This window comes from Pleurodeles waltl, chromosome 5, assembly GCF_031143425.1.
Source record: "Pleurodeles waltl isolate 20211129_DDA chromosome 5, aPleWal1.hap1.20221129, whole genome shotgun sequence".
Lineage (NCBI taxonomy): Eukaryota > Metazoa > Chordata > Amphibia > Caudata > Salamandridae > Pleurodeles > Pleurodeles waltl.
Window position 1 is genome coordinate 132,938,308 of NC_090444.1, and position 26,257 is coordinate 132,964,564.

Genomic DNA, 26,257 nt, shown 5'->3' on the forward strand with positions numbered 1-26,257 from the left:
CTGGAGTTGAGGTTTAGCAATACTCGTTTGTAATAAAGTTATACTAACTTTATTAACGCCAATGGATATTCATAGATAAAAATACAGATTTTCTAAAAGTTATATATTATTCATGTCTGCAACACTGACACATAACACAAAGCATGCAATAGTGTAATCAAATAATCTCTCATCCTGTTTCTAAGCTGCTGGTCGTATATTGCCTCTTCACACAGAAATCCTGCCACAGACCGATTTACCAAAACAGTTTGACTGTACTTATACCTAATAACCTAGCAAACAGTATTTTGCTTTGTGTAGAGAAATATGACTCACCCTACTTGTGTTGTGTGGTTCAAAAGACATTTTACATTTTCACTTTTTTGGGGATGTGTGTTGTATTGTGTGGCAGGCCATCCTCTTCCTTAAGAACACGTGATGACATGAGTATTGTAAGAAATTGAGTTTTTAGTTTATGGGCTGAAAGCCCTAATCAAATAATGAACATACTCCTTGTCATGGTGAACCAAAAAAAGTCACTAAATAAACATGTGCTTACCTCTCTACTCTGATAGCGTAGCCTAAAAGCAATCAGGCTTAACTTAGAGGAAATGTGTACAGTATAGATGGAGCACTCAAACAGTAACTAAGTGAAAACCTAACACCAAATCCCAAAACAATTTAGAAAAATTGAATAAACAGTAATAAATGAAATTACACCAAAATGACAAACATCCAGTCAGTAGAACTTGAATTATGATTTTTCAAATTTCTAGGTGAAAAGTGCACAAAGTGCCATCTCAGTTATCTGGTTGCGCAGGACTGCGTCAAAGTCACAAGCTCAGGCCGACCTCGATGGACAGCGGGTCGAAAACAGGGACCACGTATGTCCCTGTAGAGCTTTTACCGTGTCAAAGTACAACTCCAACCCTGAAATCTGTCAGCAGGAACTTCACATTGGTAGGAGCTGCAAGAAGATTGCTGTCAGAGCAAGAAGACTCTTGTTGATGCAAGGAACAGTTGTTCAGTTGTTGCTGGAACTTTACATTGGAAGGCGATGCAATCAGCCACTGTTTGGTGCAAAGAGCGGGTCACAATCAGAACTTTGTGTTGGTGGAAGACACAGTGACCGTTCCGGACTGCAGGACAGTCTTTCTTCTGAATCTTCCACAGATCCAGGAGTGATGAGAGGTTCTGAAGGCACTACATTTATATCAAGAGCCAGCCTTTATGTTGGGGGCAGTCCCTGACCTAGTTCCTAAATGGTTCTGGTTAGCCCTTTTCCTGAGTTTGGTTCCAAATAGTCTAGAGACAAAGGCAAGGGCTGGCCTGGTGTCGGGTTCCTTGTGTGTGCTGCAATCAGGGCAAGACACACTAAGACTCCTTTTGCCCCCATGTCTGGAAGGAATGCACAACACACCAAGTAGAGCCATTCACAGTCATGTGACACTGGCAGAAAGACATACTTGGTTTAGACAGAAACATGCCAAATTTCAAAAAGTGTGTTTTCAGAACAAGAGCTACCTATAAACCCAGTGAGCCTGGGAATAAATTTAGAAGTGTACAATGGCACCCATAGGTATCATTTGAGAACATAAGTAAAAATATAACAGGTTAAATAATCCACATCACTTAATGCAATCTCTGACCACCTTGAGATTACATCAATGGTTTATCAAATTTGTTTCACAAACATAAAAAATACTTCATCACATAATCACATTGAAATTAGTGCATAGTTTCACCAGTGAATTGAAGAATCACAACAACAATATATAGAGCAAGTGAAAGCGTGTTGCTTCTTAACAAACAACTACAGCAAAAAAGAACTCTTTTGGTCTTCTTTGGGCCAAATGTTATACGTTTGTTGTTTATTACTCAGAACTGTGTTTCGACTCAGAAAGATGCCTGGGTTTCATCAGGACAAAAGCAATAAGGGGTGCATCTTGCATCCTAAATAATGGAAAGGCATGCATCAGCCTCACTGGTGATAAATAATAAGTGGCATTATGGAGGAATAAAAACAATTTAGGGGCAGAGCTTGTCAGCTACCAAGATGGCCCCAAGTTGAGTTCACTCCTGCAGTTCCCACACAATCCTACACAATCCTACAGCCCCAAATAACCAGCAGGGTGCAGAAGCACTACCCTGTGATCCTGCCTCCACCAGTGACCAAGGGAAAGTGAAGAAGCACCGGCCTGGGGTGCACACGCTGGGCTGGAGAGCTACGCGCCCTGTACTGGGGACGGCAGGCCTGTAGGCGCGGACAGAAAGCGCCGCCATAATCCTGCTCACCGACCCTGCCTCGGATGCTGAGAGCGGTGTCGGAAGCAGCATTTGGGCTGCCTGAGAGGAAGACGGCTGGCCCTGTATCGGAGGAGGCCACTGGAGTGGCTGCTCCTGCACTGAGGAGCTGGCTCGACACTGTGCCGACTAGTGCTGAGGTGGTGGAGGTCCGACTGTGGGTGTGTGCGGTCACGGGGGACCCAGACGGGAAGCCCTTGTGAAGCAATCCTGGTGCACGGCCTGGGCCATCCAGGCCCCGTAATGAGCAGATGAACCTAAGTGCCGTGGGAGTGAGCCTTCCCCGGCCACAGGAGTCTTACCGGGGAGGGCTGAAGTGGAGAAGTTGCGGTAGGTGGGCGCAGTGGCCCAGGCAGGGGTGTGGCTGGGTGCCTGATGTCAGAGCTGTTACAAATGCTTATAACCCGCTTGGAGGTTGCTGTGGTGGTGGGGGGCCTCCTCCAGTGCACTCGTCTTTCGCCGGTCCGCTGCCCATGGCACCGCATTGGGCTGTGCGGCATCGGCGAGACCACCAATTGCAGCTCCTGGTGTTCGACCCTAAAGACTGGGTAAAAGCGACCCCGTGCCTGAGACAGGGTCATAATCAGCAGACTACCAGACACCATGCTGATTGGGTGCTCCGCACAGCAGGTGGACAGAAGTGGGGTGCCTGCTGTGACGCAGTGTGCTTACTCCTGCCCTTATTGATGAGAAGATGGGTAAAACGGATGAAACACAGATGAAATAGCAGTTTAATCACCGTAAAACCTCTAAGTCCAGGGAAGAGAACACTGTAGATACCAGGGCTGTGTCTGGGGACTATGACTCTGATGGAGAACCCGACTTGAAACACATCCTCAAAGCCATGCAGCAGAGCCCAGCCACCATAGATGGCAAAATAGACCTTATCCTACAGGATGGACAGGATGACTAAGCGCCTAGATAAACACGCAAAATGACTTGACGAGGCTAAACACTGACTGTCCAAGTCGAAGATGACCATACCACAGTTGCCGCAGGACACTTTAAAATAGACAAGACACTCATGGCAATGCAAACCAGAGTCAAAGACTTAGAAGTTTGCTCCCACAGAAACATTATACGAGTGATGGGTATTGCAGAAACGACTGCTAATAACAGCATGGAGCTTTACACAGAGCAGCTCCTGATCACTCTACTGGGTCGTGAAACTTTCTTTGACATGTTCGTGGTGGAAGGGACACACCGCTTGCTGGCCCCTAGGCCACACCCTGGGGCACAGCCTCACCCAATGATAGTGAGACTCCTAAACTAAAGGTTGCAAGCTCAAGGCTTCACGATATGAGGGCTTATTCATCTCCCTGTTTCCCAATTTCATGCAACATGAACAGGAGGCTAGAAAATTGTTTGCACCAGCCAAGCGTCAGGTCCAGAAGCTCAACATGGAATATTGCATGCTCTATCCGGCTAAACGTGTAATGGTTGACAGAAAGCTGATGCTCTTCAGTGACCATAAACAAGTGCAGCATTTTTTTACATGCAGAGTGGGGGACGCCTCTCGGCACAATTTGCCGGCCATCCGACCTCCCCCCTCAACGCCCCCTTAGAGGGGACAATTAGGACAGTGCTTACTGATATATTGAGTATTGTTTGACTTGGTGCCACTCATGTAAGCCCCAGTGTGGATTACTCTGTTCAGTACTAACCCCTAGAGTGTCAGGAAGGACCTGAACGATGAACAAGAGTAGAGTCCTGCAGGGCAGAGATCAGATTGAATCCCCGCACATCTATTACAAGGACAGGGGGGGGCAGTGAATTTGCATATGTTAACTGGCAACTGTTACACTTAGTTATGTATTAGCATCATGTTTCTCCTGCAGTATTCATGAGGACTTATTTTGATCTCATTGAGTGACTTGCGGGAAGTCGAGAGGATGAGCACCTGGCAACAACTGCCCCCATGTGTGCTCTACAAGTTTTATGGGATGTTTCCATTGGGGGGGGGGGGGCATGTTTAGGATTTTTGGCCAGCCACACGCCAGTTCAGGTTGAGCCTGTCGTAGATGGGGGGATGGGACCATGGGTTTGGTTTAAATGTTGTCAATGTTGTTTTGTTGTACATCACGTATACATACTGCACAGAGCTGTTTACGTACCATATTGATGGCGAACATTGCACAAAGTTACACGGCAGACACCAACATGGGGCCAGACAGCCATTCCCATTACGCTCCAATAAAGTTACTGACATGGAATGTCAGGGATCTCAACGACCATAGGAAGATACGAAAAGTGATTGCATACCCAAAGCGCCATCACATAGACGTGGCGATGTTGCAAGAAATGCACTTGGTCCCAAGTAATGTGATTTTTACTGGATCCGGACTGGTAGGGCTTTGAGGGTACACATTCAGGAGCTGGTCAAAGACCCGGGAGGGTCTGCTGCAGGGATGATCTGACATTCCTATTAGTGGGAGGGAGGGAGACCTCAACTGCGTGCTAAATCCATTGGTGGACGCCCCTGTGCTGCGGCACTCGCAGTGATGGAAACTGCAGACAACACTGGACTTGTAGACATATGGAGGCATAAGGTTCCTACAGGGAACGGTTTCACTCACTACTCCACAGCATATAATATACACACACAGGGACTACTGGTTGGTGTCTCCTAGCCTTGTGTCTCCTATACACAGTTGTGAACCCTTCCCCAGAACATACTCTGACCAATCCCCCATCCTCCTCACACTAGAAGCTGGAAAGAGCAGGGCTACGCCCTTTGTGTGGCACTTCCCACTGTACTCCATCTTAAATGCTGTGTTCCACACTGATCTAGAGCAAGCCATAGTGAAATGTCTCCACACAAATATAGGTATGTTGTCCAAGTACAGTAAAGTTTGGGAGGTATTTAAAGCATGTATTAGCGGTATAGTTACCTCCAAGCATGCATGGGTACTGAAATCTATTCGGAACCGTTTGGCCCGACTGGAGCTGGAGATAGCTCACTTAAAGAGGGACCAACCGGCTACACAGGATAGTTGCCAACTACGAGAAAATCATTGAATTTCATGAACCGAGCACAGCGAATTAAGGCATCTGAGTAAATACACGATAGCAAGAACTGGATGTCGTCTTGGAGGTGCAGACAGAGTTTCCGATTGGCCAATGATCCTTTCTGTGTTGCCAACAGATTCAGAAATTACTATGCGGATCTGTATACATTCAAAAATATGGGTGCAATCGGGGACTATTTAGACCATATTAACACACCCTGGCTGACAAACGCCAACAGGGAGTTTTTGATGCCCCCGTTGCAGCCTGGGGAGGTACGTAAGGCCCTACAGGATATGGCAGCAGGAAAGTCCCTAGGTTCCGACGGGCTTACAGTGGCCTTTTACAAGGGCTCATCACGAGCTGTTAATACCACACCTGGTAACTCTATTTGGAGAAATAGCCAGTGACGCTGTCATCCCAGCGTCCATGAGAGAGGCAGTATTTATCCCTCTGCAGATGCTGGGCAAAGATCTGCAACTCTGCTCCTCGTATCGACCCCTAACCTTGTTAACCTTAGACACTAAACTATATGCCAAAGTCCTGGCTAACAGACTAGCGCCGCTTCCCCCAAAAGTAGTGAGAACGGAACAGGCAAGGTTTATCCCAGGCTGTAATCTCACTATGAATATCAGAACCTTGTTTGGCACTATACAAGAAATCAACCCGACGGTACGAGCGGCGGTGGTCTTATTGGACAAGGCATTTGACTTTGTGGAATGGAGCTTTATGTTGGCAATGCTACACCATATTGGAGTGGGGTGTGTTCCTTCAGTTGGTAGGACTTTATACTGACCCAATGGCTCGAGTGAGGGTAAACGGGATTTTTTGTGAGCCTATATTCCTTACTGGAGGCACTACAGGGATGGTGTCGCCGCTCCACAGAGGCATCCGGTTCCCTGGTTAAAACTTCTCCACATACATGTCAGGGCAACATATTTACCTAGATTCTTATTGCAAGAAAGGTGGGTTCGGTCAGTAAGATGCTCAAAGTATTTATGAGGATTCTGTCATTGTTATAGTTAGAAGTACTAGGGTTGCACGTGACCTTATCTGGGCCTCTTACCAAGATCAAAACAAACCTAGCAATGTTAAAATCTTGCCTCTTGGTTACTTTTAAAGAGACCTAGTCAAAAACCTTCAAAGACAGGAGTGTTTTCCTTCTCCTATGCCAAATCAGCCATTTTCTTATAATATTCCTACTCGAAATCAATTCACCCCTTTCGGCGATTTGTCAGCCTGGTTTAGATCTTAGTGGTGTTACTGCCAATCCGTGGTGGACACGAAAAGGGTGTCCAATCGATGGTGTTCTGCCCGCAGTATTTATAGCTACTGCGACTGAGCCGAAGACCACCACTATGGTTCCCGCCGACCCTATTTAGAAGTTACAGTTCTGCAGGCGGTGCACTTACAGCAGATTGCTGAGGAAGGGAGACCGTCGCTGGACTCAATGGACATCAGACAATGACACAGGACGTGGAATAGAGGTAAGTCACATGCACACTGTACCTTAGCCATATGTGCCCTTGCACTACACACTGCACCACACACCACATAGACAATTATATTCCCCCTCACCATGATCCCAATCCCGCTGGATTTTCCCATTATGTGGAAAACAATCTCGGTACGCTACCTAAGCATCCAAATCCACATGGACCCATCGGTCATCCTCCTTGAAAACTATGGGAGAGCCATACAGAAATTATAGAACAACACACCCCTGGGACTCCTACATGGAACATATCAAGGCACTGACTCCACTCATGTAATATCACTACTTTAGGGCTAGGCACAACCTACAGGAGTTGGTAGGCGACAAGCTCCAGGAGCCAACTGAAATTTAAGCACTCTCCTGGTTAATACAAGAAACAACAAACACTAAATTGGTAACTAGACTATATGCATTTGCACATTAGGTGCTCAGACCGGGCCTTCTTAAGGCTAGACTTGCCTGGCAGAGAGACCTAGGTGCCCTACGGACAGACACTCAATGGCAGTATTGCTGCTCCATGATACATTCTATCTCCTTACATGGTAGGCATAGATTGATTCACTTCAAATATCTCAATAGGGTCTATTATACACCTGCATATGGCTTCCACAAAATGGCGGACTGCCAGAGGTGTGGCGGGGAGGGGGGGGGGGGGAAGAGGCTGACATTTTTCCCATGGCATGGACTTGCTCTGGCATACAGAGATACTGGATGACAATATTCCATTAATTGGAGCACATAGTTGAAATTTGTTTAGTAGTCTCACCTTTGCTGACCCTACTTGGGTACGAAAAGGAGGTTGGGAAGGGAGCCAGGAGATTAGTAATAATGGGACTTATACTAGCTAAACGCAGGGTGGCGATGAGATGGAATCGGGGTCCATTACCCACACTGAAAGATTGGCACACGGACATGACATATTGCAACACACAGACAGATAAATACAATGAGTTGAAAGAATTGCCAAAAAATTACGGGGGCCCATATCCGACTTGCATGATTGGTAAGGGAAATGGGGAAGTAGATGGAGAGCAATCACCCACAACTGGAAACACAGTAGACCCTGAATTAATTTCCCCCAAGTACGTGGCAAGCCCCTCAACAATCACAAGAAGGAAATTCAGTTAATAACAATGCAACAGCGTGGATCCTTCCTGTAGTGGGATGGTTAAAGTGAGGACTATGTAGAACATGGCCATGTACCGCTGATGTGCAAGATGCAAAAACTTCTGTCTGTATCGATATCCCACAATTATTTTGATCAACCTGGAACTGTGAAAGTACCTAGCCTTTGTACTGTGATGTATAATGTTTTATGCTTGTTCGAAAAAACGTTGCAAAAATAAAAAACAACAATTAAAAAAATAAAAAAAAACAATCTACACAGGGTTAAAGAATAGTACCACTGGATCCCCTGTAGAAAATACCATGGAGGGTGCCTGATGAATGTACAGGTCGGCCGCACATAAGGAAACCAGTGGAATGAGATGCCCATGTTGGCTATTGGAGACTGAAATTAGCATGTGCCAAGCCGTTCACAAAGATGCAGCCGGTGGCATCATTAGCCTTGATCCTGAAATTAGGGTGAGCCAAACTGTTCACAAATATGCAGCCAGTGGCATCAATAGCATTGAACAGTCACATTTCAAATCTTTATGTGATAGAGTCTTGTTTCATATGCTAGTGAAACAAATGTGATAAACTACTGATTTAATCTCAAAGTGTCAGAGATTGAATTGTGTGATGTGGGTTATTTGATCCCAAATGGTGCCTACGGGTGCCCTTGTACAGTTGTGAATTTTATCCCAGGCTCCCTGGGTTTATGGGTAGCTCTTGTTGTGAAAAAAAACTTTTAGAAAGTTGGCATGTTTCGGCCTAAACCAAAAAGGCCTCTCTGCCAGTGTCCAGGGTCACATGACTCTGAAAGACTCTCCTGTGGTGTGTTGTGTATTCCTTCCTGACACTGTACAATTGTGAATTTAAAAATCCAACTTTACATTTAAAAAAAGGATTTTAAGTTACAATTCAAATGAGTGCGCAAAGCATTTCTTTTTCTGCTCCCAAATTGAAGTTATCACTTATTTTGTTTAATAAGGTAACCCGGTGTTAGTCTATGGGAGAGATAGCCTTGCTACTGCGAAAAACAACTTTAGGTGTGTTTCGCTACTTAGGACATGTAAAACGTAAGCACCCACGTCCTACTTTTGAAATACCATGCACCTTGCCCTTTGAGTCTCTTGGGTCTACTCTATGAGTAAGTTTTCAATATTGAAAAAAAAGGCTTAGGCCTGGCAAAAGTTTTATTTTTCCAGGTCGAAATGGCAGTTCAAAATTGCACTACAATGGCAGGCCTGTGACATAATTTACAGGTCACATTAGTGGGTGGCATAATAAGTGCTGCAGCCCATCTAGTAGCTTTTGATTTACAGGACCTGGTTACATGTAACATGATATACTATGGACTTACAAATAAATTATTTGTAACAATTAGATTTATGCCAATGTTACCATGTTTAAGGGAGAACAGAAGCACTTTATTGCTGATTTCAAGGAGTAAAGTGCACAGAGCCCTAAAAGCACACAAAAGTGGGTTCAGTGAGAAAAGGCAAAATTCTAGGTGGTGACCCAGCAGTAAAATCTGCAAATAATTGTCAACAAAATTCAAAGCTGATTTACAGGATTTAATCGTATTATACCATTGATATGGTCTGCCCCACCATGTGACAGGTTTGTAACATAATGGATGCAAATAGTGGAAATTGTTGTTTGGGAAGGATGTTCAGTTACATAGGGCTGAAATTAAACCACTTCCTTGCCACTGGACCTCTATGAATCTGGACGTATTTTAAAATTGGTATGGCAAACGGGTTACTTACAAGCTGCCCCTCCCCCCTGCAGTGCTCTTGCCTCTTCCTTCCTGAGATAGCTTTAGGACCAAAGCGCAGAGTCCACTTCTGTGCATATGAACCAACTTAGCACAAATAAATAAACTAAACAGAAAAAATATTGCACATATATTATAGCTGCCAGCTATACAGCAGTCTCTGAAATACAAACAGCAGACTGGGGCAGCTACATTACTATCAATGGGATTCATTCCATTCTGCATCAAGCTAATGAAGGTGAAGTCTGTTGCTTACCAACTTGGAGTTATCATGACTGTTGCCACTGTTGCTGTAGTACACAAGATCTGCAACAACCACTTTTCCATTCTTCATGAAGCCAGCCTATGAAGACAGAGAGAAGTCAATGCAAGCTAAACCACATTCCTCATGGTACTGCCTTTGACACTCTTACGAACCCTACAATATAATAGTGCTACATTGCTATTTGTGGAGCACAGTGCATGCTTTTCATCTTTCAAAATGACTTTTTGAGGAATTTCTTATTGTACTAAGTTGAAATCTATGTTCGTGCCAGTGGCGGCACGAAGGAGCATCCCCCCTGCACTGCTATCTAGAAAGTTAAAAAATGTTTATTACCATTTTATTTTTGGCACTTTCTGCCCGCAAACAAAGTGCGAGGGCGGGGCCAGTCTGTCACTGCTGCCAGTGATTGGCCGCAGTGAGGACTGGTCACTTTGTGTGAAGTGAGCATGATGGTTTGGCCGGCTACCTTGCTATGGCCAAACCGACATGTGCATTTCAAACATCTCCAACCCAGCTGTCTTCGAGAGAAGGCACAGGAATACAGTGCCTTTTGGAGCGTGAAGCCAACCCGCTCCAGCCAGTCAAGACACTTTTTTCATGCTGCTTAACAGCATGAAAACAGTGTCATGATTGGATGAGGGAGGTGGCTGTTGGCTTCACGTTCCGAGGATGTGCTGCAGAACGAGGACGTGCTGCAGGACATCGAGCAAGGTAAATTATATTTTTATTGGTGCGCATGTTATAGTTTTTTGCACCCCTCTGATTAATTTTGCTCCCAGACGCTTGTGCTTTGCTTCAGCTGTGTAGCATCCTTGGCTCATTTTTAGGTCACAAATTGATTTGGCTTTGACAGATTTTTTTTTTAAATACGTTTGTAATCAATGCACGTTACTTCAACTTAGCAAACTGTTCAAAATGAATGAATAATGCCTACTGATGACCTAATGAAGTTCGGGGGGAATGGAGGGGGAAAGCATGTGAGAGTCATTGTGTGACTCCATGGACGAGCCCGATGCACTGTGTGTATGTCTCACAATGTCAAACTGTGGCTGCGTGTGTGCATGAGTTTTATTTTTACAAGGATTTGTTTGCTGAGGAGCGAGATATTTGTCTTTACCTGTCACATACACACCTCACTCCAACAAATTGGAAACACACAGATAGCCCAGGTGACAACATTTGTGCTGTGATATATTTTGGGGGAAGGCTCATGTTTAGGTGACAGTCATGTTCTTTTACTAGTTACTGAAATAGTACATTATTTGCCAATGAGGAGTTCTCTTGGTTGTTTGAGTAGGAGACACAGGTTTGCTGTTATGCTTCATCCAGCAGAGTTCTCTACTGGGGATTGCATTCTTAATTCACATTGGTATGAATGGATTGTTTGGCGGCTGTGTGTTATCCTTAAGCAAGCGGTCCATGAAGGTGTGGTTGGAGTTGTGATCTTCCATTCTAAAGCAAATGAATGCCAAGTGTGCAGTGGGTTGCTTCTGAGTCTTGGTTGGCAGTGGGGGATCAGGTCTTGAGGTCCTACGCTAAACCTGTGACAGCTATGGCAGTGCTGTGGAGGAGATAGACATCTTGTGCACTTCTAAGTGAGATTGCATGTCTCAGTCTTTCTACTACAGTGTTTGTAGATCTTCTGCTTTTCATTTGGCGAGTATTGGTTTGTCCAGCTTGCACGCACATAGATACACATATTCACACCCATGAATACAGGCTTTTTCCCACTACGACACACACTATGGCCCTCATTATGACTTCGGTGGTCTTTTGCACAGACCACCAAAGCCACGGGTGCCGGAAGACTGCCTGTGCTGGCGGTCTTCCGACCACCATATTATGAGTACCGAAGGATTTCTGGCACAATTTGGACAGAAATCCACCAGCTGTTACTGTCCATTATAGATGTGAACTTCTTCCTGAAATGTATGTATATTTTCTAATTTTGTTATAGCCCTGAAGAAGTCAGCTGCAACTCATGCAGCACTGGTGAAACACGTGCTGGCATGGGTGATTTGATAAAATGGAAATAAAGTTCCAATAAATACCAAGTACAGCGTGAACTTACCTGAGTGCACTTGGAGCTGTTCAATGATTGTGCGGTAGGGAGTTCGAGGTCTTGGCGGCAAGGTGAGAGAAGAATTTTCCTCTGGCGGTGGTGCGGCGAGTGCGGGGGACGGAGGCGAGGGCGAAGCTGGCGGAGCGGTGCTGGCGGACGGGAGTGTGGAAGGTGAGTCTGTCGTTGAGGTAGGCTGGGCCTGTGTTGTGGAGGGCTTTGTGTGCATGGGTGAGTAGTTTGAAGGTAATCCTCTTCGATACGGGTAGCCAGTGTAGGTCCTTGAGGTGGGCAGAGATGTGGTCGCGGCATAGGACGTCAAGGATGAATCGGCCCGAGGCGTTTTGGATGTGTTGCATTTTCGTTTGTAGTTTGCCCGTGGTTCCTGCATAGAGTGCGTTGCCGTAGTCCAGTCGGCTGCAGACCAGGGCGTGAGTGACAGTCTTTCTGGTTTCAATGGCAATCCACTTGAAAATCTTGCGGAGCATGCAAAAGGTGTTACAGCAGGAAGAGGATACTGCACTGACCTGCTAAGTCATGCTGAGTGCTGAGTCCAAGATGATTCCTAGGTTTCGTACTTGGGTGGTGGGTGTGGGTGCGGCTCCTAGGGAGGTAGGCCACCAGGAATCGTTCCAAGCGGAGGGATTGCTGCCGAAGATGAGGATCTCTGTTTTGTCTGTTTTTAACTTGAGGCGGCTTGATTCTATCCAGTTGGCGATGGCGTGTAGTCCATTGTGGAGGTTGTTTTTTTGCTGCTGTGGGGTCTTTCGTGAGGGAGATGATTAGCTGGGTGTCGTCTGCATAGGATACTATGTTGATGTGGTGGAATCTTGCAATGTTGGCGAGAGGAGCCATGTAAACGTTGAAGAGTGTTGGGCTGAGGGAGGATCCCTGGGGGACGCCACAGATGGTTTTGGAGGATTCAGATAGGTAAGGTGGAAGGTGGACTCTCTGGGTTCTGCCAGAGAGGAATGAGGAGATCCATTCGAGGGCCTTGCCGCGGATCCCGGTGTGGTGGAGACGTGTTCGGAGGGTGTGGTGACAAACGGTGTCGAAGGCTGCAGAGAGGTCCAGGAGGATGAGCACTGCGGGTTCGCCCTTGTCAAGCATGGTCCTGATGTCATCTGTAGCAGCAATGAGTGCGATCTCGGTGCTGTGGTTCTTGCAAAACCCCGATTGGGAGGTATCAAGCGCTTTGCTGTCTTCCAGGAAGCGGGATAGTTGGCTGTTCACGATTTTCTCAATGACCTTCGCTGGGAACGGGAGGAGGGAGATGGGCCGGTAGTTTTCGGGGTCATCTGGGTCCGCCTTGGGTTTCTTCAACAGGGCGTTGACGTCGGCGTGTTTCCAACTCTCCAGGAAAGTGGCTGTCCCGAAGGAGCTGTTGATGATGGCGCGGAGATGGGGGGCGATGATGTCGCTGGCTTTGTTGAAGATCTGGTGTGGGCAGGGGTCCGTGGGGGAGCCGGAGTGGATGGAGGCCATGGTGTTGATGGTGTCTTCATTGTTGACGTGGGTCCAGACGCATAGAGGTTTAACGTTGCTTGGCGCGTTGGGTTTGTGGGTGTCTGTGGTTGGCTGGTGGGTCTGGGGTTTGAAACTGTTGTGGATGTGGAGATTCTGTTCCAATAGCGGCAGGGGGGTTGAGTGGTGAGGTGGTGAGTGACCAGCTTCTGAAAGGAGAAATGGATGCAGCGAAGGTCGGTCCAGTGGAGTTCGGTGGTGTGGCTGAAGGAGACGTGGTTGCTGGCTGAGAAGATGGGGTTGAGTGTGTGTCCTGCGGTGTGGGTGGGCGACGTGACGAGATGCTTGAGGCCGAGGTTGGCGAGTAGGTTGGTGGTGTTAATATTGTTGTTGTTTTCTAGGTGGAAGTTCAGATTGCCGAGGAGGATGTAGTCAGTTGAGGTGAGGGTTTGGGTGCTGATGATGTCTGCAATGTCGTCACAGAAGTGGGGTCGGGGCCCGGCGGTCTGTAGACCAGTGTTTCTCTGAGGGTGGTGTTGGTGTTGACGTGGATTTTGAAATGGAGGTGCTGGGTGGAATTGATGATGTTGTGGGAGCTGGTGGAGACTCTGATGGTGTTTTTGTGGACTATGGCGATTCCTCCTCCTGGTTTGTTGGTGCAGTCTCTTCTAGTGATCTTGTAGCCTTCAGGTATGGCTATGGCTTTGTCTGGTTTCGAGGACGAATTCATCCAGGTTTCGGTGAGAAATGCGACGTCGGGTGATGATGAGGTCAGTAGGTCCCATAGGTCGATTGCGTGCTTGTGGACAGAGCGGGTGTTGAGCAGGATGCAGCTGAGGTGGTTGTCTGCGGCTCTGTGTCGGAGCTTGGTGCATATGTATGCATTGTGCTTTTCTGTAGTGTTTATAAAGTCATCTGTTGCTGAGCTGGGTTTCAAATATAAGTGGAGCTCCCTACTTTTTGGTTTTCCAGCCCCTGTGTTAATTTCTGTCTTTGTTAGTGTGCACGCACTTTCGCAGAACCAAGATCAAACAGAACGAGTTGGTTTTAGGCAACACAAGTGATCCTCAAGGGAATACACTGGGCTTTCATGTGGAACAGAATATGGCACAGTGGTAAATTCTTTTCTAGTTCCTTCGCCTGATTACTAGAGTTGTGTGTAATTCAGCGTAGCATAATCACACGGAATTACCTAAAAATTCCACCAGGTTAAACTTTAATCATGTGAGAAGAGTAATTCTGCGTTTTCTGTCATTTCTTGGCTCAAAAATGCCTCCTTGCGTCCACAACGGACAAGAGGATATATTTTGCGCTTAGAAATAGAGCTGAATGTGACAGTACACAAATAGCACGTGTGAAATGTCCTATTGTGGAATGATTTCCCCTACATTACTAGTAACGTTTAGCACTATTTTCTTAGTGCTAAGAAAATGCACCCTCGCGTCGGAAATGGACACAAGGATGAATTTTGCACTAAGAAACAGAGTTTAATGCAGCAGACCATGAACACTGAGCACAAGGGGCCGCTCGCACTTTCTAAATGTGCTCTTGTGTTAGGATTCTTTCCCCTAAATTACTCTTAATTATGTGATCATGAAATTACCAGTAATTCATCATCAAAGAGTAATTCAGAATTTCCAAATTAACCACAAATACTCCAGTGTGATTGAGATTCCTCAGTCCTACTCATTACTCCCAAGGGCAGCAAGGGAAATGGGCCTGAAGCTAAATGAAATACGCTTAAATTTCAAGGGTCTGTTTTGTAGAAATAAGGTGTACTATCCGTTTACAGACTACATACAGGCTTTAGTAAAATGCCACACTCCCCTTTACAGAATATGCAACAGACTTACACGTCTTCCCTTGCAATGCTAACAGGTCCATTTTCCTTTTGAGTAAGTCTTGAAGGGATAGGGTCTAATTTACAAATGTACACAAACTCAACACTTAGGAGCATAAATGCAATTTTGTAACAGTGAATCACAAAATTATATTTTTTTCGAGTTAATACATTTACTCTTACTTAAAACTGCTTGTTTGTGGGAATTTACAAGCCTTTAGAAGTGATCCACGGAACCATTCAACAACATCGAGCACTATTAAGACAAAGACATTGTTTTGCACTCAAATTACATGGTTCTCAAGAATCCAGTACAATTGTTTACATGGACTGGCCGCAATGTATGGGCACGCATTATATAGCATCTGCATTCTTATTGAAACCTGGTGCAGTTCAAACTGCTGAAGTTTTGAGGCAAAAGATAGGTTGCTTGCTACCAGATTATTATGGGATTTAATACAGAGATATGGGCTAGTTGGTCGGAAACGCATCACAGATTCTCTTGGTCCCATAAGATACAGACATGTACATGGGTTATGTCACTTATGGTTGAGGCAAACCGGTACATAAAATATAGGCGATGATGACTAATTTCTGTTTTACTGACCCAAGTAAGTACTATATAGCAACATGCCATACAAAGAGGAATATATATCATATCCAACATCGAGATGAGTAAGATATGGCCTTTGTATTTTTGGCTCTCATGGATATATGACCCCTCTTCAATGGTTAAATGTGGATAATTATGAATTGTGGGAGACTTGTACCTACAGGTCATTAAGTGTGATATAGACACTTTTAAAGAGAGCGAGACTTTTAGGTATGTATGTGCGCTGTGGATTAAGAATCAATGCATTATTAACACAAACAAAGAGCTGGGCTGTGGTTTTTACTTGGGTGATTACTCACTTTACTTTGACTGAGGGAACCTGTGGGAGGATCTCTTCTTTCCTATACAACAATCACCAATCTTAATCACTTTTAGTAGCAAGCACAAGAGGTTTGGTTCTCATCTGGGTGATGGTACTGTCTATTATAGATGTGAACTTCTTCCTGAAATGTATGTATATTTTCTAATTTTGTTATAGCCCTGAAGAAGTCAGCTGCAACTCATGCAGCACTGGCGAAACACGTGCTGGCATGGGTGATTTGACAAAATGGAAGTAAAGTTCCAGTAAATGCCAAGTACAGCGTGAACTTACCTGAGTGCACTCGGAGCTGTTCAATGATTGTGTGGATCTCCCCAATAGAGGATGATAAGGAGGCTCATCCCCCATCTTTGAGCGCCAGACACTTATGATCATTTTCCTATAAATCATTCTCTACAGTCATAATTAAGAGTGTGTGCACCATCATTCCCAGCCACCTCCATTTATGACTTTTAAGCCTTTAAAGGTGGTTTCCCCCCTATATAAACACCTGCAAACTTATTCCTATCAAAGGCTGAAGGAAATCAACGTTTAAGCTCAGAAAGAGGAGGGTATGCCAATAAATTATTGGCAAACAGCAACATGTCTAAGTATAGCCCCAATGGGATTGCTAAGTGCCACAGATGCACAACTCCCCCAAGAAATATCTGGACAAAATATCAATTTCTTTTGGTCTCTTGTGGCCAGGGCAATTATTAAAAGTATTTGAATGCTTTGACTATCACAGAAGTTGTCAGTTGCTTAACAATAAATGAAGATGTTATGTGTGCAGAAAAACTGTTTAATTGAAGAAATCAGCTAATTAAGGCATAGTAATTATTTTGGGTCATTTTTCTACAATTACTTGAACAAAATGTCAATTTAAGTCTGTTTGATAAAAATGTTGATGAAAATTATTTTCACTTTCACAGAAGTTTGAAAAATGTATATTACTGTAACCATTGTCTTTTACCTTTATTATAATAAATACTAATCACTTGGTCGCCTACCTGCCAGCATCATGTTTCCATCACCCAATACTCAAGGGATTCATACATTAATTCTTCAATGAGTCAAATGAGTCTCACAAGTAAAAAGGCCACAGGCAGAATTACTCCCCTTTCCTGGTGTGCTATCCATTTTTCTACTAAATGTCCCACCCATTTACCTATAGTGTATGCTTCTTAGACTTCCAGTGTATATACAAAAAAGTGTGAGCGAGTGAGATAGTAGCATATAAACATAATAAAGCACAGAAATATTAGTATGAATAACTACCTATATGTTAAGATACACATATTATACCTTATATAGGCCCAAATAGGGATGCCGTCCACCAGTTATTAACATATCCTCATCCCGATCAAACATGCATCGTACAGGGCGACCAACCCTATGGAGGATAAAACATTTTGAATTAATTTCTCAAATCTAATCTCAGCAAGCTGACACTTTCTCATGTGGTTAGGTTTTTATTCTGAGTAACAAGCACTGTCAAGACACACTGTACATGTTGGTAGTCAGAGGTTCTGCTGGTGAGTATGGTAGGGATTCCTACCAGTGTCACACTGTCAGTTTAAATGAGTAACACTTCATGAGTTTGTGATAAAAATATTGCTCATCCATAATAACAGCAACATTATGACAAGAATTGAGAAATTTAATATTACTTTATTTTACTGCTATAGTTACATTGGCTCTCATTTGGACCTCGGCAGTCTTGAGGTATCGCCGTGCTGAAGACCGCCAGTGCAAGTGGTTTTTCGTACCCTGTATCATGACTGCTGGCAGCCCTTCGCCCTTTTCCGGACGGAGAGCCACCAGCAGCCATACTGGCAATAGGCAGTGAAGTGGAGGCTGCTCCACCGCCACATCATCAGAACACCGCCCACCGAATCACCTCCCAGGATTCGATGTGGCAGTGTTCTGGTGACGGGGTGCTGGCAGCGGAGCAGCCCCCATGGATCCTGTTCCCTCCCGGAGGATCACAGGACCAGGTAAGGTGATCGTCCGTTAGGGGAGGGGGGAGTTAGGTGTGTTGTGTGCGTATGAGTGTGTATAGGGGGTGTGTGAGTGTGTGTATGCATGCGGGGTGTATGTTGTGTGTATGGGAAATGTGTGCGTTTATGTCTGTGTGCGTGCATGTGTGCATGTATGTGTAGTAGTTGTGTTAGTGTGCGTGTACACTGGGTGTCTGTAAATGTTTTGGGGGGAGGGAGGGCCTTCCACCTTTGGGGGGTTGTGGGTTTGAGGGGAGGACTCTGGGGAGGGGGAGAAGGGGAGGGGAGACCCCTATCAGTGCCAGGGAATGACTTCCCTGGCACTGATAGTGCCTACCGCCATGGATTTTGTGGTGTTACAGAACCCCACGAATCCCATGGCGGTATGCAGGATCGTGATACCGCCGGCGGTCTAGTGACGGCCGCTGGGCTGGAGACCAAAGTCTCCAGCCCAGCGGTCGTTACCACCCTGACGGTCGGAGTGGAGAAGTGGCGGTTTGGCATGCTGGTAACCGCCATGCTTGTAATTTCATTTTTTTTTTACAGCCGGCCTGTTTGCGGTATTACCGCCACTTCTGCACCGACCGCCAGGGTTGTAATGAGGGCCATAGTGAGGGTCTGGCCTTAAAGAATGATAGAGCTCCAGCCAGTAAAGGATACAGGGTAGCGGCAAATGTTTCCAGAGAGAGGTAAGTCTAGGAAAAAACATTTGACCACAAGCTTTCACCCCTATAAGGCAGAGGATTAAAGGTACCAATGAAGCAAGACTCCAGGTCTAATGCAAAATGCACTTAGACAACTTAAAATATACTATGCAAGGAGGCAGGCCACTCATTATTGTCATGATTGAGATGAGAGGGCAGCAGTCAATAACTACAGGTAAAAACACAGTAAAAACTGTCATGGACTATACAATTTTCACATATTCCGAACAAATTAAATATGGAATACAAGCAAGTGGAAACAAATGTTTACAGGGAGTTCTTTATTAGAGGAACTTGTAGCAAAAGAGGTAAAACATTTTCCTGTGCATATTCAGCCTTGTGGGCTGCATAGGAATGGTTCTAAACCTTTCTTCTCCAGCAACATGTCAACTATGGCACGCATATTCTGTGACATAATTGAAGATTCTGGGCCTGATTTAGATATTGGCGGACTCGTTACTCCGTCACAACGGTGACGGATATCCCATCCACCAAAATCTAAATCCCATTATATTCTATGGGATTTGGATTTCGGCAGATGGGATATTCGTCACCGTTGTGAGAGAGGAACCCATCCCCCAATATCTAAATCAGGCCCTCTGGCTCTTTATTAGAACTCTCTGATCTTCACAGACTGCTGCTATGGGAAGAAGGCTTAGTGATATGTGGGTTCAAACTATACTGAAGCTTGTCTCAGGTACTAGCTATGAATTTCCTGGGTAGATTTTGACCAGCTAAGAGCCAATCAATATGTAGCATTTTCAGTAGTGCTCAGATGACTGATTTACAATGCCTAATACCCAGCAAGGTAGGCTCATTGTGGGTAATCTAAACCTTAACTGGTGGATGATGTTATTACTTTCCACAAAGTTTAAAAGCTGTCACGCATGATCTCACATTCTATACTCTTTCTCATGCTTTGGTAATCTTATAAGGGGTGACAAGATACCAAGGGGGTCATTACAACATTGGCGGTAAAAGCTGCTTACCGCCGTGCAGAAGACCGCCAATACACCGCCAAGGCCGCGGAATTTCGCCACAGCAATTATGACACACATACCGTAAACCGCCGAAATTCAGACACCCACACAAGTCCGCCACACCAAAGGTCAGTGTTAAACTGGCGAAAACAAAACCTCCACCGTCACGCCAACAGAAACACGCCCATGCTATCACGACACACGAATCCACGCGACGGTCTTTCAACCGCGGTATTCCATTGGCGGTACACACCGGCGCGCTCAAAATACACACACATCTCCAAAACACCGCCACATTGGACAATTCCAAATACACACACCTGAAACACATACAAACACCACTCCCACACAATCAATACAATATAAAACACACACCCACATCACCCACAAACCCCTATGACCAGAAATTTTGAGGAAGCCGAGAGACAGAGAGCACAGCAATTGAGAACCCCACCACACAGAGGCACACAACACCATCACCCATACAACATTCCACGCACAAAACACCACACACCAGTACACATCACCACACTCATCAACACATACAACACCCCACACATCACCCACACCACCCCATGTCACGCCAAAGAAACCCCAGGTTTTCCGAGGAGGAGCTCAGGGTCATGGTGGAGGAAATCATCCGGGTAGAGCCACAGCTATTTGTCTCACAGGTGCAGCACACCTCCATAGCCAGGAAGATGGAGCTATGGCGCAGAATCGTGGACAGGGTCAACGCTGTGGGACAGCATCCAAGAAATCGGGAGGACATCAGGAAGAGGTGGAACGACCTACGGGGGAATGTGCGTTCTGTGGTATCCAGGCACAACATTGCGATTCAGCGGACTGGTGGCAGACCCCCACCTCCTCCCCCACAACTAACAACATGGGAGGAGCAAGTCTTCACCATCATGCATCCAGAGGGCCTCGGAGGAGTCGGTGGAGGAATGGACACTGGTATGTCAAATCTTAACTATCATATCCCCCACCCTACCTGCATGCCATCACATACCCCCACCCTCACCCCCTCCCCTATCGCTCCAACTCCTCACTAATGTACTAATAACACAAACCACACATCCCAACACCAAGCCCTGCATGCAACAACTAAGCATGGTCACCCCTCACTAAAGCATGCTCACTGCACATACCCATAACAACCCCCTAACCATCATCACACAAGCCCCCACACAGGAATGCAAGCACTGGGGTACATGCACACCCACCCATTGCACACCATGACACACACACATGCAATAATCATGCTCTTATACCCCTGCAGGACCACTACGGAACGTCACCACACAGGAGGGTCCAGACATCTCCACTCCACCCACAGAAGAGGCCCACAGTGACGACAGAAGCTCTGGCCAACTGGATCCTGATGACCAGCCCAGACCATCGTGGGCCTCGGGACAGTCGGTTCCCCTCGCACAGGCACAGCCCAACACTGACCTTCCACCCTCTGGTAACACCAGCACAGCACCCACCCAGTGGGCCCATACCTCCGTCCCCAGGACACGTCAATCAGCGGTGTGTCCACCACTACAGGGAACCCAGGATAATCCACCACCCCAACAACAACAGGGACCTGGGGGCAGTGGTAGTGGGCACACGGTCCAGGGGACGGAGGCACAGGAACACAGGGGAACTGGGAGGGCTGCTGTGCGACAGAGGGCGGACAGGCTAAGGGAACCCACTCTCCACGAGGCCCTCTCCTCCATCATGGGAGCATGCCACCACTCCCAGGAGACGATGGCGACGGTCCTGGCCAAGTTTCAGGAGACCCAGCGCCTGCAGGACGAACAGTATTTGGGGTTCAGGGAGGAGCTCAGAACCATCAGCTCCACCCTGGGCACCATCGTAGGGGTGCTGAAGGACATACAAAAGACCATGAGGGACACCGTGGCACTCCAAGGGGTCCCTGACACTAGCATGGACGATGAACTGCCCACCACCTCCGCCGGCGCTAGTGGACAGGACGCCCCGCCACAGGACCACCACACCAGCACCCCACCCCATGCAGACGGAGAACCACCCCGCAAGCGGTCCCTGAGATCCAGGAACAGGACAGAGCAAGATGGCAAGACCCCCGCCAGGAAATGAGACCACCCTGATTGTCCTCCTACTGTCCCACTTTGTTACCCTGTCCAGATTGGAACTGCCCCAGCTCCACTTCCTATGCCCATATTGGCAGTGCACCTGTGTGATTAATAGACTGGACTTTGCCATGGACATTCCTCCACCATTTTGCCACCCCTCCAATAATTAGCACTTAAATAAACACCCTTGAACCACAAAACAATCTGGAGTCAGACTGTGATTTTGAAATTTTGTATTAGCAATGACAGTGTTAAAATGCGTTTTCAATTGGAATGCCAACATACCTATGTCACACATCACAAGTCCATGAAGGATGCAAGCAGATGACACATGTTGGTAACCACACCTGTGAAACCGTAATGGAAAGGTACAACTTAGTTACCAAATACTGCTACTAATTGACAGACAGGATAGAGGTAGAAGTGTGAAAGTGAATGTAATAGTGAAACAAATTGTTCTCACCTGTGTGTCACTGGAAATATTGCTGTATGACTGACTCCCTGTTGTCTATTTCTTCTTCCTCAGCTTCCTCCTCATCACTGTCCACAGGCTCCACATGCTCCACAGCTGCCACAACACCGTCATCTGGACCATCCTCCTGCAAAAAAGGCACCTGGCGTCGTAAAGCAAGATTGTGAAGCATCGAGCAGGCGATAATGATCTGGCACACCTTCCTTGGTGAGTAGAATAAGGAACCACCTGTCATATGGAGGCACCTGGCCTTCAGGAGGCCGAAGGTGCGTTAGATCACCCTCCTAGTCTGCCCATGGGCCTCATTGTAGCGGTCCTCTGCCCTGGTCCTGGGATTCCTCACTGGGTTCAATAGCCAGGACAGGTTGGGGTAACCAGAGTCCCCTAATAGCCACACACGGTGCCTCTGGAGTTGACCCATCATATAAGGGATGCTGCTATTCCGCAGGATGTAGGCATCATGCACAGAGCCAGGGAACATAGCATTTACCTGGGAGATGTACTGGTCTGCCAAACATACCATCTGTACATTCATGGAATGATATCTCTTCCGGTTCCTGTACACCTGTTCACTCCTGTGGGGGGGGACCAGAGCTACATGGGTGCCATCAATAGCACCTATGATGTTGGGGATATGTCCAAGGGCATAGAGGTCACCTTTCACTGTAGCCAAATCCTCCACCTGAGGGAAAACGATGTAGCTCCTTACGTGTTTCAGCAGGGCAAACAACACTCTGGACAACACGTTGGAAAAGATAGGCTGGGACATCCCTGATGCCATGGCCACTGTTGTTTGAAATGATCCACTTGCAAGGAAATGGAGCACTGATAGCACCTGCACTTCAGGGGGTATTCCTGTGGGATGGCGGATTGGTGAGATCAGGTCTGGCTCCAACTGGGTACACAGTTCCTGGATTGTGGCACGGTCAAACCTGTAGGTGATGATCAAATATCGCTCCTCCATTGTTAACAGGTCCACCAGTGGTCGGTACACTGGAGGATTCTGCCATCTCCTCAAATGTCCCAGCTGACGGTGCCTAAGAAGGACAACAGCGACCACAGAGTCAACAAATTTCCAGGTATGTACCCACAGCTACACAGAACACGACACCAAATACAAAAGTCTTCCTGTACGTGTGTTGAGTGTAGGCCTAGGTATGTGTGACGCAGTAGTAAATGAAGCCATGTGGGCCCCTGAAATGGCGGCTGCCTGACCTCTAAACTGGGACAATAGGATGTGAGGTATCTGCGCTGGTGTTGTACACCGTTGCGGAAGGCGGTCGTAGACCGCGGCGCAATGCTGCATTGGTTAACATTGGACCCTCTAGGTCTCAGGAGCCAATGATGAAGTGTGCCGGCGGTGATGATACGCACCGCCGCGGACGTCACCGCAGTGGACGTCACCGCCATTTTCTATCTGTTCAATCACTCGATACCTGATCTTCGACAGGAGAGGACCTACACTGCAAGTGCTGCTGTGACCTTGGTCTGGAAGAGACAATGGCTGCTGCGTCTGGGGAAAGGGCCCTTGCCTTCACGGCTCAGTAGTTGGAGAAGCTAGTCAACGGGGTCCTCCCCCAGTACACGCTACTCTACGGTCCTCCAGACCAACAGGTAAGTACACAGGGAGCACGTTGTATGGGTTATGCTGGGTGGAGAGGGCTGGATGTCAGTAGGAAGGGGGCAGAGTTCAGGGAACATGAAGGACTGTGAATGCATGTGCCACATGGCAAGGGTAGGGATGGGGGACACTCACTTCGATGGTGCTGTTGTTAAGGACTTCTCTTCTTCCCCTGTACATGTCATGTAGGTCAGCGCCCACTAAAAGGACATTTGGCGTGCCATCGCCAAGGACGTCCGGACCCTGGGGGTCCACCAGAGACGGGGCACCCACTGCCGGAAAAGATGGGAGGACATTCGCCGCTGGAGCAAGAAGACGGCGGAGGCTCAGCTGGGGATGGCCTCCCCTGATGTTCCGGATCGTGGCGGTGGCCTACCCTGAGTTGGATGGGCGTTTGAGGGCATCACAGCAGACACAAGGGGGTAAGTACACTCTCATTCCGCGGACTTTGCGTGCAGTGGAGGGGTCTGGGTGGGGAAGGAGGGATGTAGGTTTCCCTAGGCCAGGGTGAGTTTCGTAGGCTAGGCCCCTCCGGAATGCAGGCCATGTGGCACCCCACCTCTGTAGAGTGGCAATTACAGGTATACATGCCCCTGTGTCATCTATGTGTGCAGATGACCACCATAGCCATGTAGGCCAGATCCCAGGAATTGCATATGTAGAGGCCAAGAGCACGGCGTAGTGCAGGGGGCTGCTGTGTCTGTATTGTCCGCCAACGGTAGCGGTAAACCATGCACTCAACCTGTCTTTCTTCTGTCGCCCCCCCTTTTTGTGCTCTCCCTGTTCTTGTGTGCATCAGCATCATCAGGCGGAGGTACAGTGGCACCGGAGCATGAGGGAGCTGCATCCCACACGGCCATGGAGGGCCACACCACAGACTCTGAATACACCAGTGGGACGGAGGGCGAGGGGAGCTTCACGTCGCTCACCGGATCATCAAACAGCGACACGGACTCGTCTGCCGATGGGAGCTCCCGTGTGGTGGCGGCACCATCTGTGCCCCCCACTTCTACAGGTACAGCCGCCACCTCCCCTACCAGCACCGCCCTCCCAGCAGCCGCTCAGCCTTCGCCCTGTGCCCGCTCACCCAGGAGTGTGGGCATCACCTTCGCCCCAGGCACCTCAGCCCCTGCCCCAGTCACCCCTGCTGCCCTCAGTGAGGAGGCCATTGACCTCCTCAGGTCACTCACTGTTGGGCAGTCTACCATTGTGAATGCCATCCAAGGTGTAGAATGGGAGTTGCAACACGGTAATGCATTCCTGGAGGGCATTCATTCTGGTCATGCTGCCCTTCATCGAACCCTGCAATCTCTGGCCTCAGCACTGATGGCAGCCATTGACCCTGTGTCCAGCCTCCCCCCTCCAACTTCCTCCACCCAGACCCAGTCCCCTGTACCCCAGCCTATCCCAAGCACACCATCAGACAAGCATGCACACACCTCAACACACAAAAGTAGCTCAGGCAAACATAAGCACCACACAACCCACAGGCACTCACACAAGCATCACCCACATAAAGACACAGCAACATCCACTGCCTCCACTGTGTCCCCCTCCTCCTCGTCTCCCTCCTCCCTCCTAGTGTCGTCTACACTCTCACCTGCATGCACTACATCTACAGGCACTAGGACTCGCACCAGAACACCCAGCACCACACCCCGCTCACCTGCACTCACCACCCCCACTACCATTTACACGTCCCCTGTGTCCACTCCCAGTGTGTCTGTGACACCCCCTCCCAAAGTACACAAACGCGGGCACCCACACACCCAACATCCGTCCACCTCACGACAGCCGCCAGTACCTGCACCTGCACCCAAATCACCTAAAGTTACACCTCCTACAACCACCTCCTATTCCTCCACTCCCAGACCCCCTCCAGCTACCCATCCCAGTGTTCATCAGAAACTCTCCCTCACCAACGTTGACCTCTTTGCCACCACCCCCACCCCTCCAATTCATAGGTCGCGTAGTAGCACCTCAGCCAAAAAAAGTGCAGTACCAGTGGTGCGTGTTAAAGGTGTGTGGAGTGCACCGGCCACCAGGGCAGCCAGTGTGACACAGAGCCAAAGCACTGCCAGTCCACCCCCTGTAAAGCACCTTAAGTTGGAGAGTGGCCGACGGAACAGGGTGAAGACTCCTGGCGGCAAAACTGCTCACAAGGGTCCCGGGGG

General features: G+C 47.5%; 1 protein-coding gene across 1 annotated transcript in view; it reads right to left on the minus strand.

The window, feature by feature from the left end:
- The window catches only part of LOC138295473 (xanthine dehydrogenase/oxidase-like), a 794,335-nt gene that overhangs the window by 283,475 nt on the left and 484,603 nt on the right, over positions 1-26,257 (minus strand). Inside the window, exons 23-24 of the mRNA XM_069233806.1 lie at positions 17,513-17,600; positions 9,925-10,011 (exon numbers count right to left, since the gene is read on the minus strand). Coding sequence (XP_069089907.1) covers positions 9,925-10,011; positions 17,513-17,600 — 175 coding nt within the window. The remainder of the gene's footprint in view (positions 1-9,924; positions 10,012-17,512; positions 17,601-26,257) is intronic.